At 42.6% G+C, this 13388-nt stretch overlaps 1 protein-coding gene across 1 annotated transcript; it reads left to right on the top strand.

Moving 5' to 3' along the window:
* Positions 1-1639: 1639 nt before the first annotated feature.
* CCDC160 (coiled-coil domain containing 160) lies at positions 1640-13125 on the top strand. Its single transcript, XM_089657941.1, has 2 exons — positions 1640-1765; positions 11152-13125. Exon 2 carries the CDS (start codon positions 11156-11158, stop codon positions 12038-12040), a length of 885 nt encoding a protein of 294 aa, XP_089514067.1. The 5' UTR covers positions 1640-1765; positions 11152-11155; the 3' UTR covers positions 12041-13125.
* Positions 13126-13388: the final 263 nt, after the last annotated feature.

Here is a 13388-nt window from a genome sequence, read left to right as displayed (position 1 = left end):
GTATATTGATCGTCCTGGTCGGATGGGCGTGGCTACAAGGTCACACGCACTCTGCATCACTTCCACTTGTACGGAAGACATCAACACTACGTATTGCCCGACGAACTATTTTTTTAGATTGGTTAATGTGGGCCTCGATTTCGACCAATGAATGAACGCCTCTCGGTCGTCAGATGACCGATCAGTTTATTTTGTAATCGTGTATTCCCACCTTAAGGACCATACGTGCAGAATAACTGATGGAAACTGACATGCAGATTTCACTTACAGAGACATCAGTTTTCATACGTGTTTCGATTAGTTTTCTGGCTCCTTCACGCAAATTTTCCAATCGGGTCCACCTGCCCGTTTTTCAGGCGGACCTGATTGGAACCTCCATTCTCCTCTAGGGAGCGGCGGGTGTAAACAGACGTTTCCGTTTATACCCGCCGACATCCGATCTGATCCGCCAAAAAGGGACGGATGGGGATCCAATTCCCCTTCCGTCTGTCGGATCGGATGAAAACGGACAGGCAGTCCGTTTTCATCCGACCGCCCATTGAGAGCGAGCAGCTGTGTGTCTGTTCTGCAGCAGCGGAGTGGACACAGACCTGTCATACGCTTGCTCAGCAGGGATCAACGGAAAGATTCCTCGCTGAGCAAGCGGATCCGCTAAACGGGTCTGTACCGTGTGAAAGAGCCCTTATACACATTGCAGATCATTGGCAGAAGAAGTCTGCATGTGATACTAGTGTTGTGGTGTGATCAGGACCAGGGGCGGACTGACCATTTGGAAACTCGGGCACTGCCCGAGGGCCCAGGGTCAGTAGGGGGCCCCATGAGATGCCCCTGGTACCTTTTTCATAGGCTTTTTTGAGTTTGGGCAAGGACATGATCCCCTATTGCCTGGGGCCCCATGAGTTGTCAGTCCACCCCAGATCAGGACACATAGACAACTGACTTCATTGAGCCCTTGCAGAATGTGTGCAGAAAAACTGACGCCTCTGCACCGTGGTGTGAACAGCCCTGAGAGTCTGCGTGGGGCACCTGCAGCATCACACCAATGCTGCAATATTATTATTATTATTATACAGGATTTATATAGCACCAACAGTTTGCTCAGCGCTTTACAATATAAAGGGAGACAATACAGCAACAATACAGTTCAATACAAGAGGGTTAGGAGGGCAATATGGAGGCAAGTATGAATGTTTGTTGTTTGAAAACCCCAAACGTCTCCTGTAATTCATGCAGGTAAAAAAACATCTCCGCAAATCAGTACTGCAATGGGAGAGGTAGAGATGAGTGTGAAATTGGGATTCGGTAGGACTAGGTAGGAGATGAGGGCAGGAGGGGTGATAACTATAATTTGATGTCTTTTTAATGCCATTGACGGTAGGATGCACATGGTTCGCTGTACAACCGGAACGTGTCAGTGTGCAGGCGGCGTGTACACACTTCTGGCTTGTGCTCTGCTCGGTGACCAGTAGAGGTCGCACTTGAGAAAGACTCAGAATGGAGGATCTCATCAATCGATGGGCTCAGCGGCCATGTGATTCCAGTCACATGATGTTTTCATGTAACGCAGTTTACTAGCCGTTAGCTACACCTCTTAAAAGCTGATTGGTTGGCAGAGATCCCTGGTAAGAGGAATCTGGCTGGACACCAGCGGCGTGTTTTGGTTGCTAGGATGAGCTGTACACACCCACTTCCTGAGCAGGGACCTCCGGTGCGCATGCGCTGCACTCAATCTGGGTCTCCTGAGTCGTGCTGCAGAGAAGACCGGGTATGTATGAAACTCTCCCGTGATCGGTTTATTTTTGGAAGGCATATAAATAGTTATCAAACGTTACTTTTTAGAATGTGATATTAAACCTTAAAGGGGTTCAGCGATGTGTGCTTACTTTAAATTGTATGGAGACCTAAAACATGAATTTATTTATTTCAGGTACTTATATAGCACCATCAATTTACACAGCACTTTACATATATATTGTACATTTACCTCAGTCCCTGACCCTCAAGGGGTGTACAATCTAAGGTCCCTAACTCACATTCATACATACACATACTAGGGCCAATTTAGACAGGATCCAGTTAACCTACCAGCATGTCTTTTGGAGTGTTGGAGGAAACCGGAGTACCCGGAGGAAACCCACGCAGGCACAGGGAGAACATGCAAACTCCAGGCAGGTGGTGCCGTGGTTGGAATTCGAACCAACAACCCTAGGAATGCCAGATAGAAGTACTGCCCATAATGGTTCCCTTGTTCCCTGAATCTAATATACATGACTTTTTTTTATTATTTCGTCTTTTTGGTGCATACAAAAAAAAATAATCCGGTGATCCTGTCAGTATCTTGACCTCTTGACACTTTCTGTGTGCGGCTGGCAGTGCTGATTGGCTGTGAATGCTGTTGTCACCATTCTGTGATCACTCCAGTGTCCACTCTCCAGCCTGTGACATACGTGTGTGACACAATCCCTGCAGAGGTGCATGGGGCTCATAGTCCTAGAGATCACAGTGTATGTACACCCTAACAATGAATGTCTGTGTATCTGTGGAAGAATCACGCCTGCTTCACATAGCCGTTTACATGCAGCCAGTGCATTTTTGCAGCTGGAATGACCAGGGCTTGCAAACAGCAGTGGCCGCTCAGCCTGTTTAAACTAATGACAAGCTGACAGCAGCCACCGCTGTTCACATGTAGCCACAAACAGCACGGATAGCTGCGGTTAGGGATGGATGTCCAAGTCTGGATGCAGTCAGGTGGGATGAAGGTTTTACATAAATGAATGAAAGCTGACCATTGTAAGCATCCCTGCCAGTGTTAGGCCTTGTTCCTGTGGATATACTACAGTATACGCCTGTGCGAGGGCCGTGTTTACTCCCATGGAGATGCATGGGTGTTCCGTTCATCCCCCTGCGGGCAGTTCCCTTCATATCAATTGGGATGCAGTGGCTAAAGGAACACAGCCATTGCTCTTAATTTGACATCCCAGTGGTTGTGGGTGTACAGCTCCGAGATCACTCTGTCTGCGCTTGGGGCCATACACCCACATGGATGTCAGATTGGGAGCATCGGCAGTGTCCGTGCAGCTGCTGCATCCCAATCAACATGAAAGGGACTGCCTGCTCTATGCAGTGGCCCTGAGCCTCCTCTCCTGGGGTCCCCGTCCTCTTCTCAGTGCTCCCTCAGAGAAATCCACTTCCTATGGTCACTCACCTGTGGGCTCAGTCCTGAGTGGGCGTTTGTGCATCTATGGAAAATGGTGTCTGCTGCTGTCTCTGAAGGCCGGTTTACACATAATGTACAGCTGCCGGACAGGTAAACCACAGCAGTTTCTCCTCCTGCAGCTGTCCTTTCTGGCTGCAGTAGGGGCTGTGTGGTGTGCAATTTAATGCACACACTGCTTCCCTTTTTTTTTCTTCACTCAACATTATTTGAAATGTAAAAGAGTACACATCATTCATGTCACTATACAGCAGCACACTGTGCTGCTGTTCTGTGACATGCAATCCTGTACAGTACGCTACGATAAAATGCAGCATGTCTGCATTTTATCACAGCTCTGGGCTACAATGCAGTGTAAATGGGACACACAATACAATTGTTTTCTGGGTGTCTTTGCAGTGACCAGCATTTTGCAATGCAGTAAAAAGCCAGTCATCACACATAGTGTGAATACAGCCCAAGCCTGTAAAAGGGGAGAGAGAGAACCAGTGCAGCTGCAGATGGGCACAGCGCTCGATCAATACAGGACTATAATAAGTATATTGGGAAAACAACTAGTAAAAGGTTTTTTTTTACCTTAGTGCAGGTAATGCATTAAGTTAAAAAGCCTTCTGGCTCTAGAACCACTTTAATACTCATCTGTCCAAAGGTCCCTCGCCAGCATCTTCTTATGAGTGCTGGTATTCAGGCATATTTATTGGCCAGCGCAAGATGATGTCACTCCTGCGCATGCGCAAGGGCCAATCATCCCAGTACTCAGAGATCAGCACGGCACTGTAAGCTGAGCTGCACATGCAGCTTTTATCATTTCTTGCAAATGTAAGCAACTTCATTTGTGACAGTTTATAAAATCTTTTTCCCTAAACCTTAGGCTTTAAATATTCTAAACAATACTCTAAAAAAAAACTCTTTTTAAAAAATGATGCCTGCTGTACAGCACAGATTGCCAGAATCTTTCAGATATTCTTGAATGGATCAAGTAAGAGTCATATTTGCAGCATATTAGAAAAAGAAACAGTACATTTTCAAACAAGCATTTCTATATGTACCTGAATGGTGCATTGTGCCGAGCGCTGAGTAAACCACACAACAGGTTATGGGTAGGCACGTCTATTAAGAAATGCGTTAACATCCTCTCCTGCCTTGTGTTGCTGTAATGTTTCATTAACAAAGATTGTTGCACTGTTTAACCATTTACCTCCAATAAAACAAATAAACAATTGTAGTGTTCACAAGCCACTGGCATATAATTATAAATTGTTCACAACAAAATATTTGTGATTAGGAAATTACAAAAATATTAAAGTCCAAAGATCTATTGCAGCTTTAATCCGTGAAACAAAGTGTCCATCAACACAGCTTCTTACCGGATCTATAGACCCCAAATTATAGGTGGTCTAATACGGCACAAGCTGTGTGTGATACGATCCTTAATCTCCACCATGAGAGACCTGGTGTCACGATCTCCTCCTACCCTTAACAGGGACTCTGTGTACACTGGGGGTAGGTTGTGGGTTCGCAGATGGCATTTGGAAGGTATAATGAACGAGAGTGATGTCACCAAAACGCAACAGCTTGTTCCGTAATGGACCACCTATAATTTGGTGTATAGATCTGGTAAGAGGCTGTGTAGCTCTGTGGTGGTGGATTTCACATTTTTCACTGGATTATTGAATTGATGGACACTTTTTTTACCTTTGTTTCATTTTCACTGGATGATTGAGTTGATGGACACTTTGTTTCACAGACTAAAGCTGCAGTAGAACTATGGACTTTTATTTTGTCATTTCCTACTCACAAATATTTTGAGAATATTTTACAATTATACAGTTGTGCTCAAAAGTTTGCATACCCTGGCAGAAATTGTGAAGGTTTGGCATTGATATTGAAAATATGACTGATCATGCCAAAAAATGCTCTTTTATTGAAGGATGATGATCATATGAAGTCATTTATTATCAAATAGTTGTTTGGCTCCTTTTTAAATCATAATGATAACAGAAATCACCCAAATGGCCATGATCAAAAGTTTACATACCCTGGAATGTTTGGCCTTGGTACAGACACACAAGGTGACACACACGGGTTAAAATGCCAATTAGAGGTTAATGTTCCACATCTGTGGCTTTTTAAATTGCAATTAGTGTCAGTGTATAAATAGTCAATGAGTTTGTTAGCTCTTACGTGGAAGCACTGACTAGGCTAGATACTGAGCCATGGGGATCAGAAAAGAACTGTCAAAAGTCCTGCGTAACAAGGTAATGGAACTTTATAAAGATGGAAAAGGACATAAAAAGATGTCCAAAGCCTTGAATATGCCAATCACTCACATGAAGCATACTGTACTGGAGTGAATCATGCCCAGGACATCCTTTTCCAAGTGGTCCACGGCATAGTACACTTAAACGTTTCTGGGCACGATTTTGAGAACTCGTTACAAAAATAAACCGGACCAACTAATCATCTAAAGGGGGCTTTAAATGACATCATCAAGGGGCTGCGCATAATGTTCCATATATGTAATGCTTGGGAGGACTGTCAGAAATTATAGATCTAAAAGAGGTAATGAAGGTCAGGGACTGCGGACATGCTACATTTTTGTTTGGGCTCTACCTACTGGCTCAAAGCAATATTTCATATTTACCTGACTAAAAAGAAAAAAAATTTAAATAAAAATATTTTTAAAAACTTTTCTTGACCATAGAAAATAATGTAAAAAAACACTATACATTATTTTCCTGTCTACATTGCATTGGAGACATTTTCTTTCAAAGTAAGGAAAAGTCTGTCTTAGGCTCCTTTCACATGAGCGATCTGGTTAGGTCCACCTGTCAGTCTTTCAGGTAGACCTGACCAGAAGGTCAATACAATTGTCAGGGCTCCGGGTATGACCAGAGGTGTGTGGACCGACACAGGGAAACACAGACTTCAGGTATAGCGTGCAAAACAATATAATTTATTAAGGGCAACACAAACATAAACGCAGTGCAACAAACCAAACCCAAAGCTAACACAAATATGTACAACAAGGTCCAACAAACCCAAACCTTAACTGATATATATATATATATATATATATATATATATACAGTGGGGATCGAAAGTTTGGGTACCCCAGCTAAAAATTTGTATTAATGTGCATAAAGAAGCCAAGGAAAGATGGAATAATCTCCAAAAGGCATCAAATTACAGATTAGACATTCTTATAATATGTCAACAAAAGTTAGATTTTATTTCCATCATTTACACTTTCAAAATAACAGAAAACAAAAAAATGGCGTCTGCAAAAGTTTGGGCACCCTGCAGAATTTATAGCATGCACTGCCCCCTTTGCCAAGCTGAGACCTGCCAGTGTCATGGATTGTTCTCAATCATCGTCTGGGAAGACCAGGTGATGTCAATCTCAAAGGTTTTAAATGCCCAGACTCATCTGACCTTGCCCCAACAATCAGCACCATGGGTTCTTCTAAGCAGTTGTCTAGAAAACTGAAACTGAAAACAGTTGATGCTCACAAAGCTGGAGAAGGCTATAAGAAGATAGCAAAGCGTTTTCAGATGTCAATATCCTCTGTTCGGAATGTAATTAAGAAATGGCAGTCATCAGGAACAGTGGAAGTTAAAGCAAGATCTGGAAGACCAAGAAAAATATCAGACAGAACAGCTCGCAGGATTGTGAGAAAAACAATTCAAAACCCACGTTTGACTGCACGATCCCTCCAGAAAGATCAGGCAGACACTGGAGTTGTGGTACACTATTCCACTATAAAGAGATACTTGTACAAATATGGTCTTCATGGAAGAGTCAACAGAAGAAAACCTCTTCTACGTCCTCACCACAAAAATCATCGTTTGAACTTTGCAAATGAACATATAGACAAGCCTGATGCATTTTGCAAACAAGTTCTGTGGACCGATGAACTTTCGATCCCCACTGTATATAAACATGGAGCACAACGTAGTCAGGTGGGCCGGGTCGGTAGCTAACGGGCAGACAAGGTACAACAAGGATTAGGCAGAAGATTGGTCAGGAGTAGCCGAGGTCGGTGCAGGCAGAGTTCAAGCAGAGTCAGGATCAGGCAGGAAGCAGACAGGATGCAGGTACAGGGCTCATGGGAACAATACACCAAGGCCCTGACTGCAGGCCTGGCCATTCCTTAAATACACCTCCTGCAATCAGCCTCAGGTGATGGCTTGATTGCAGGAGTGAGCTTCTGGCTGCTGAGAGCACCCGCTGGCCAGCCCTGGTACTGCAGCCCACAAGGCAGGTGAGTCCCACCACCATTGGCGAGTCCATTCCTGACAACAATCCTAGGGACAGTCAGGTGTAAACGGACTTATGTCTTTTTTACACCCGCCAACCTCCAGGTTCGAACTTGTCCTCTAAATGAAAAACAGAAGAGGATTTGTCTTCTTCCGTCTTCTTCTGTTTAGGCAGATGGGATTGGAAGGTAGCCCAACTACCTTCCAATCCCATCTGCCTAAACGGAAGAAGACGGAAATGAACAGTGGAGTCTGTTTACTTCCAGATGCCCATAAGGAAGAGCGGGCACGAATATAGATAGGATGTAGATACGGATGTGTCATCTGTCCGCTCTGCTCCGTTCAGTGGAGGATCTGTGAGCTGATCCCCTGCTGATCAGAACAGAATCCACCCCTTGAGAAAGGATCCTTAAACTGACCATAGACCAATCGAAATTAGGCCAGTTCAGCAGGAACTGGCTGAATTTCGATCTGTGTGTGGCTATCCTGTCCGACAGAAGAACCAAACTGGAAAATGTTTATTTTCTAATAATAATAATAATTTTCTGACAGTAGTCCCATTGTCAGAATACAATGTCCTGGCAAGGAGTGGGGGTTTCTCCATCTTCCTCACTTATATGGATGGAGGAATCTGTTGTTTTGTTTTCATTCAGCCCACTGGCTGAACAAAAAAAACTACTTGTCTATGGATAGATAGTATCCCCACTGAAAGATTTCCTCTCTGTTCTTGTTTGGTAACAAGTCAAAAATTGAGATTTTTGCTTACTTTCAGTTTATTTTTCCATAGCCTATCTAAAACTAAAAAATAAAGATTTGGCTTAGATACACTTTAGAATGAATGCATCTTCCTTATGCTTACTTTTATATGGTCATTTATGACCCCCTCTTTTCTCACAATGCAAATATATCAGTGAGGTCTGACTGATTGAAAACAAGACATGCAGTTAATATGTGTTCTCTCAGCAGTCCTTCACTGTGCATAGTTAAATGTGAGAGTTGCACCAAAAATGTTAGATCCAATTTACAATAATAATTGTAAATGTGTATTTAGTATTTACTGAATATATGCATTATTTGATAGCCTTACTAGATGAATTATGACCTAATTTCCATCTTGCTGAGAACTATGTGTTTCAACTTGGATGGGGAAAATGAAAAATGCAGTCTTGTGCCACTTTCATACTGTGCTTCACCTAAAAACTGTATACAGAGCCAGCTCTGAATGCAATGTGTCTGCAGTGTCTATTACAATGTATTTTTCAGTTTTGGCACCCATGTCTGATTATCACTCAGCATAACTCCTGAATAAGCATACTGTTTGCCAGGTTTCATAAATGCAACTTACGGGGCTATGCTAAATTGCATATGATGTGCAGTGGTCTGCATTATCGCTGTGTGGGCTAGTGATAATGGACTAGGCATTTTTGATTTGTTTTCTACAAATTGCTATTCCACCTCTATCCATTGCTAAATTACAGGACAGCTATCTCAACTAATTTGTGAAAAGTCAGCTGCTGATAGATAGTGTGTTTTATATGGGTTATAAGAGCAACCTGCATATGTGGGGAAGCTGTAAATTTCTCCGGCAGTGGGTGCAGGGGGGGAGTGCTGCCAAAGTCAAATCAGGATTGCAAGTCTAAAATTTAAAGCGGAGCTCCACCCAAAAGGGGAAGTTCCGCTTTAAGGACTGCTCCCCCGCTCCCCATTAAGGATTGGCACCTTTGGGGGGCGGGGAGTGGGTACCCGAATTTGACAGGTACCGGCTCCCAATTGCGGTCGGACCACCTAGGCGACCGGAAACGGAAGGTGTCCTCCCTCCTTAGTCTTCTAGGACACATGACAGGTCCCAGAAGACTACAGGAACATTCATGAAGTGCAGCGCTACTTGTGCATGTGCAGTGGGTACCTGGCTGTGAAGCCGCAAGCAGTCACAGCTGGGTGCCCCCACTGAAGATGCCAGCCTCCAGGAATCCAGGAAGGCAGATGAAACGGGCTGCAGGGGACACACCACGGGACCGAGGGACAGGTAAGTGGCTGTTTTTTAAAAGTCAGCAGCTACAGTTTTTGTAGATGCTGACTTTTATTTTTTGACAGGATGAGCGGAACTCCGCTTCAACAGCATTTAATGGCAAATCATTTTATAAAAATCAACAATTTTTCATCTCTGTACAGCATATCAGAAGACAGATCAGGGTTGGCAGCTGTGATATTTACCACATTTTAAAGTGGTTGTAAACTCTTACATATACTTACTGAAGTAACTCGCCTCAAGTGATCCACAGAGATTAAACAAATTCTACTACAATGTTGTACTTGTTTATTTACAGTCTTCTCTTTTACAGCCATTCAAAGTTCATAATTTATAAATCTTGCCTGAGCTATCAGAAAAAAGGGAGCAGAGAGCTGAAAATACACACTGCAAAGCTCAGTGAGGAGAGTTCTGAGAGCTGATTGGAGAGAAGGGACCCCCCCCCCCTTCACACAGCTCACAGGAACAGAGCTGAGGCTGTCAATCTGCTGGAGGTCCCTCCACTGTCACCTTTTTTTTCTTGGTGTCAGGAAAACTTGTAAGAAGTAACTCATGCAGATAACAGAGGAACAGGGCAGCAGACAGAAATGACACTTAGTGCTCTGGAGACCAGTATACACTATAGAGCACAGGTGTCAAACTGAGGCCCTCCAGCTGTTGAGGAACTATAAGTCCCATCATGCCTCTGCCTTTGGGAGTCATGCTTGTAAATGTCAGCCTTGCAATGCCTCATGGGATTTGTAGTTCCGCAACAGCTGGAGGGCCACAGTTTGACACCCCTACTATAGAGGGATATGCTTAGTTGATATTTCTTGTCTACAACCACTTTACATTCAATAAAGAATGGTAAATCCAGATGTGCTGCAAATATGCAATACACTTTTATCAAAGGAGGACTTCTATAGAAATGTGTATTCTATGGGTTGTATTTATTATATGTGGATTATCAGTTCCCTTTAAAGTACAGACCTTAAAAAAAACATCATTTAAAGCATATGTTTACCTTTGGAAACATGTTACATGTTCCACCTGTTTTAGGGTGGAATATGTAACGTCTTCCCAAATGATGAAGCCACTACCCCCATTCAAACCCCCCCCCCCCACCCCTCCTCCCCATGACAGAAGTACAGGGAGCTGTCACTTTTTAAACAGCGGCTCTATTCTCTTCCTGTCAGTATATCTGCTTGCCTGTACATCCAAGGAAAAAGTTTACCCTCATATGTTAGTATACTGCCATGGATTAGTGCCAGGAAAGGAAAATTATGGTAAGTATTTGATACAATTTTCCATTATATAGCCCCTTAAAGGTAAGGTAAATTGATTGAACTTTCTGACAATATTGTTTTCCCAAAACCGGTGGCAGTGGACTGATTCTTTTCCCTCGTTGCCTGGATATATTTCCATATTGCGTTTCAAATCAATATCTGATCCAGTCAGAATGGAAATGAGTGGGCTGTGATATAAAATAATATTTACTATTTACCTCCGGGGCATGTGTGAGAGGTCACCATCCTACTAAGAGGCGGAGAGATTATAGGGGGGGGGGACTATTTTTTGCTCATTTTAAAAATCAGGAATACAAAAGATATATTTAGGAATACATTAGTAATTAATTAGTAATTAATAACAGTCTGGTTTTGATCCTCAGGCTCATGGAAGACAAGAAGAAACACTGGGTTGAAGAGTTATTCACTCCACGTTTCACTGCACAAGATTTGTTGTATGAGACGTTTGAACCAGATCTTCTGCTATCAGAAAAGTTGGCCAAGGAGAGAGCCCAGACAGTTGAAGGGATCTACCATGCTGCACTTGGTAAACTTCAAGAAGATGAAAAAAGGAAAAGAAAAGATCATTTATCTAAACTGATCATTCATGACGATGAGACTTCTGGCCAGAAAACACCTGTAACGACCCAAACTACCATCTGTGCATCCTGTCAAAAATTGAACCGCAGTTCTGCTACCACTGTGGGTGATGACAAGAAAAAATGTATCTGGAGTGAACATGAATTAAACCTTTTAAGACATGAAATGAGTAAAAAACATAGTGAAGAAACTCGGCTAAAACTTCAGCTTGACACTTGCATGCTTCAACTGTCTGATTTAAAAGCCAAACAAAAGAAAACTGAACAGGAGTTAGAGGCTGTCAGAGCTGAGCTGGCTGCATCTAAACGGTACGCTGAATGTAAAAGCGTTTTGCTAAAGCAGTTGCAGAAAGATGGCTTGAAAAAAGATGCAGAAGTTCAGTTTTTGAAAAAGGATTTGCAAGATAAAGCTGGAATGCTGCAGAACTGTACCAACAGTTTACAGAAAGCTAGAAAGGAGACGCAGGACCTGCAGCTGCAAAATAATGACTTGGAGGATGAGTTAAAGAGTTTAAGACAGCAGCAGGGACTGGAAAAAATATTTGCTGTGGAGAACATGAAATTGCAGTTTAGTAGAAAAGTAAATAAGTTACGTGAAGAAATAGAATCCATTAAAGCAGAAAGAGAAAAACAAAGACCTCAGGTTTCTATGGAAGGTTTTGCTTTAAAGTGAACCTGTCTGGACATTGCAAACTCAATCTTCAGCCTGTACTAGGCCCCTTCTGGCACCTCTGCTTACCTTTAGCACTATATCCCCATTGTCACCCCCTTCTAATACGTACCTAGTATTGTCAACAGTTGCAAACAAAGGATTAGTTTACACTTGTGGCTGAAGGGTAGTAAAAACATGCAGCTGAGCCACATTTTTTTACCTCCCCAACTGCACCCCCCAAGGTACAAAGTCAGCTGTACGATGGTAAACACATGCCGCAGAAAAAATTATCCCTGCTGTCACATTCCAACACACCACATTCAAGTGATTGGGGATGTGCCACAACTGCATGCAGTGAAAGCAGTTGCGGCACAGTGGTGTGTGCATTTAGGGGTTAAAACATAATGCCTCCCCGTCACCTGTCAAGCACCCTCTAAAAAGCAATCCACATCAGAACACTTTTTAGAGGGCCAATGCATGTATAAACAGGAGAAAAAAAAGACATGACCACTGCCATCATGTGACAATGCTGGAGTCTGGTGATTGGCTACTCAGGGCCGAAGTCCTACATTGTGGGGAAGCATGGTGACATATCATATGCTTTCTACCTGGAAGTACTAGGGCTTCTTCAGAGTGGCAGTGAAGGTAATTCATAGGCATTGGTACCCTGTACAGGTGGAAAGAATGAGTTTGTTTGTTTTTTTACTATACCCAGAAGTTTACTATAGACAATATGTAGCTTATGTAGCAATAAGCGCTGTTGTTCCACTTTACCACATAACATGTACCCTCTGCAGTCTTTTCTGCATAGAGTTGCTGCTGGTGGTTTTTAATAGAACATTAATTCTGGAATGTAAACTAGCATATTGACAATTTTTTAATGATTTTATTGAGAAAATTGCAAATAAGTTTACAACATATTGTATGAATACATTGAGGCATAAGAAAATGATCTTGAACAAGGCCCAGTAAGTACAGTATATTAATGTTAAATAAAATACATTTTGTACAATGTTCCTGCATGTTTTTGATAGTTTATCAGGATATGTGGATATGTTTCCTCACGCTTTTAAACTCCAGGCAAACGGCTAAATACAGAAATGAAATGAAAACAAGTAAACTGTCTTGTTGCAAAAGTATTTTTTTTTCTGTCCATTCAGCTCTAAGATTTACATATCCGTGGTAGACAGCAAACAAGCTGTATGACATCATTTTTTCTGTATAAAGAATACAGTGGTATCCTCAATACACCCTCATAGCCTGCTGTTTGATCAATGAAGGAGTAGCGACAGGCTGGTGAGGTCATCTTTCTGCTTTCTTCTCCTATCAGTATATGCGCTGTAAGCACATTTGCAAGCAAAATACCTTA

This window comes from Staurois parvus, unplaced genomic scaffold (genome assembly GCF_062004578.1).
Source record: "Staurois parvus isolate SC_StPar_1 unplaced genomic scaffold, SC_StPar_1.0 ptg001045l, whole genome shotgun sequence".
In the NCBI taxonomy this organism is placed as follows: Eukaryota; Metazoa; Chordata; class Amphibia; order Anura; family Ranidae; genus Staurois; species Staurois parvus.
Note: the sequence above shows the minus strand (reverse complement) of the source record. Positions and strands in the feature narration are given on the sequence as shown.

Bases quoted from the DNA above. Each gene is read 5' to 3' on its own strand.
- CCDC160 (XM_089657941.1), top strand. From the start codon at position 11,156: ATGGAAGACAAGAAGAAACACTGGGTTGAAGAGTTATTCACTCCACGT.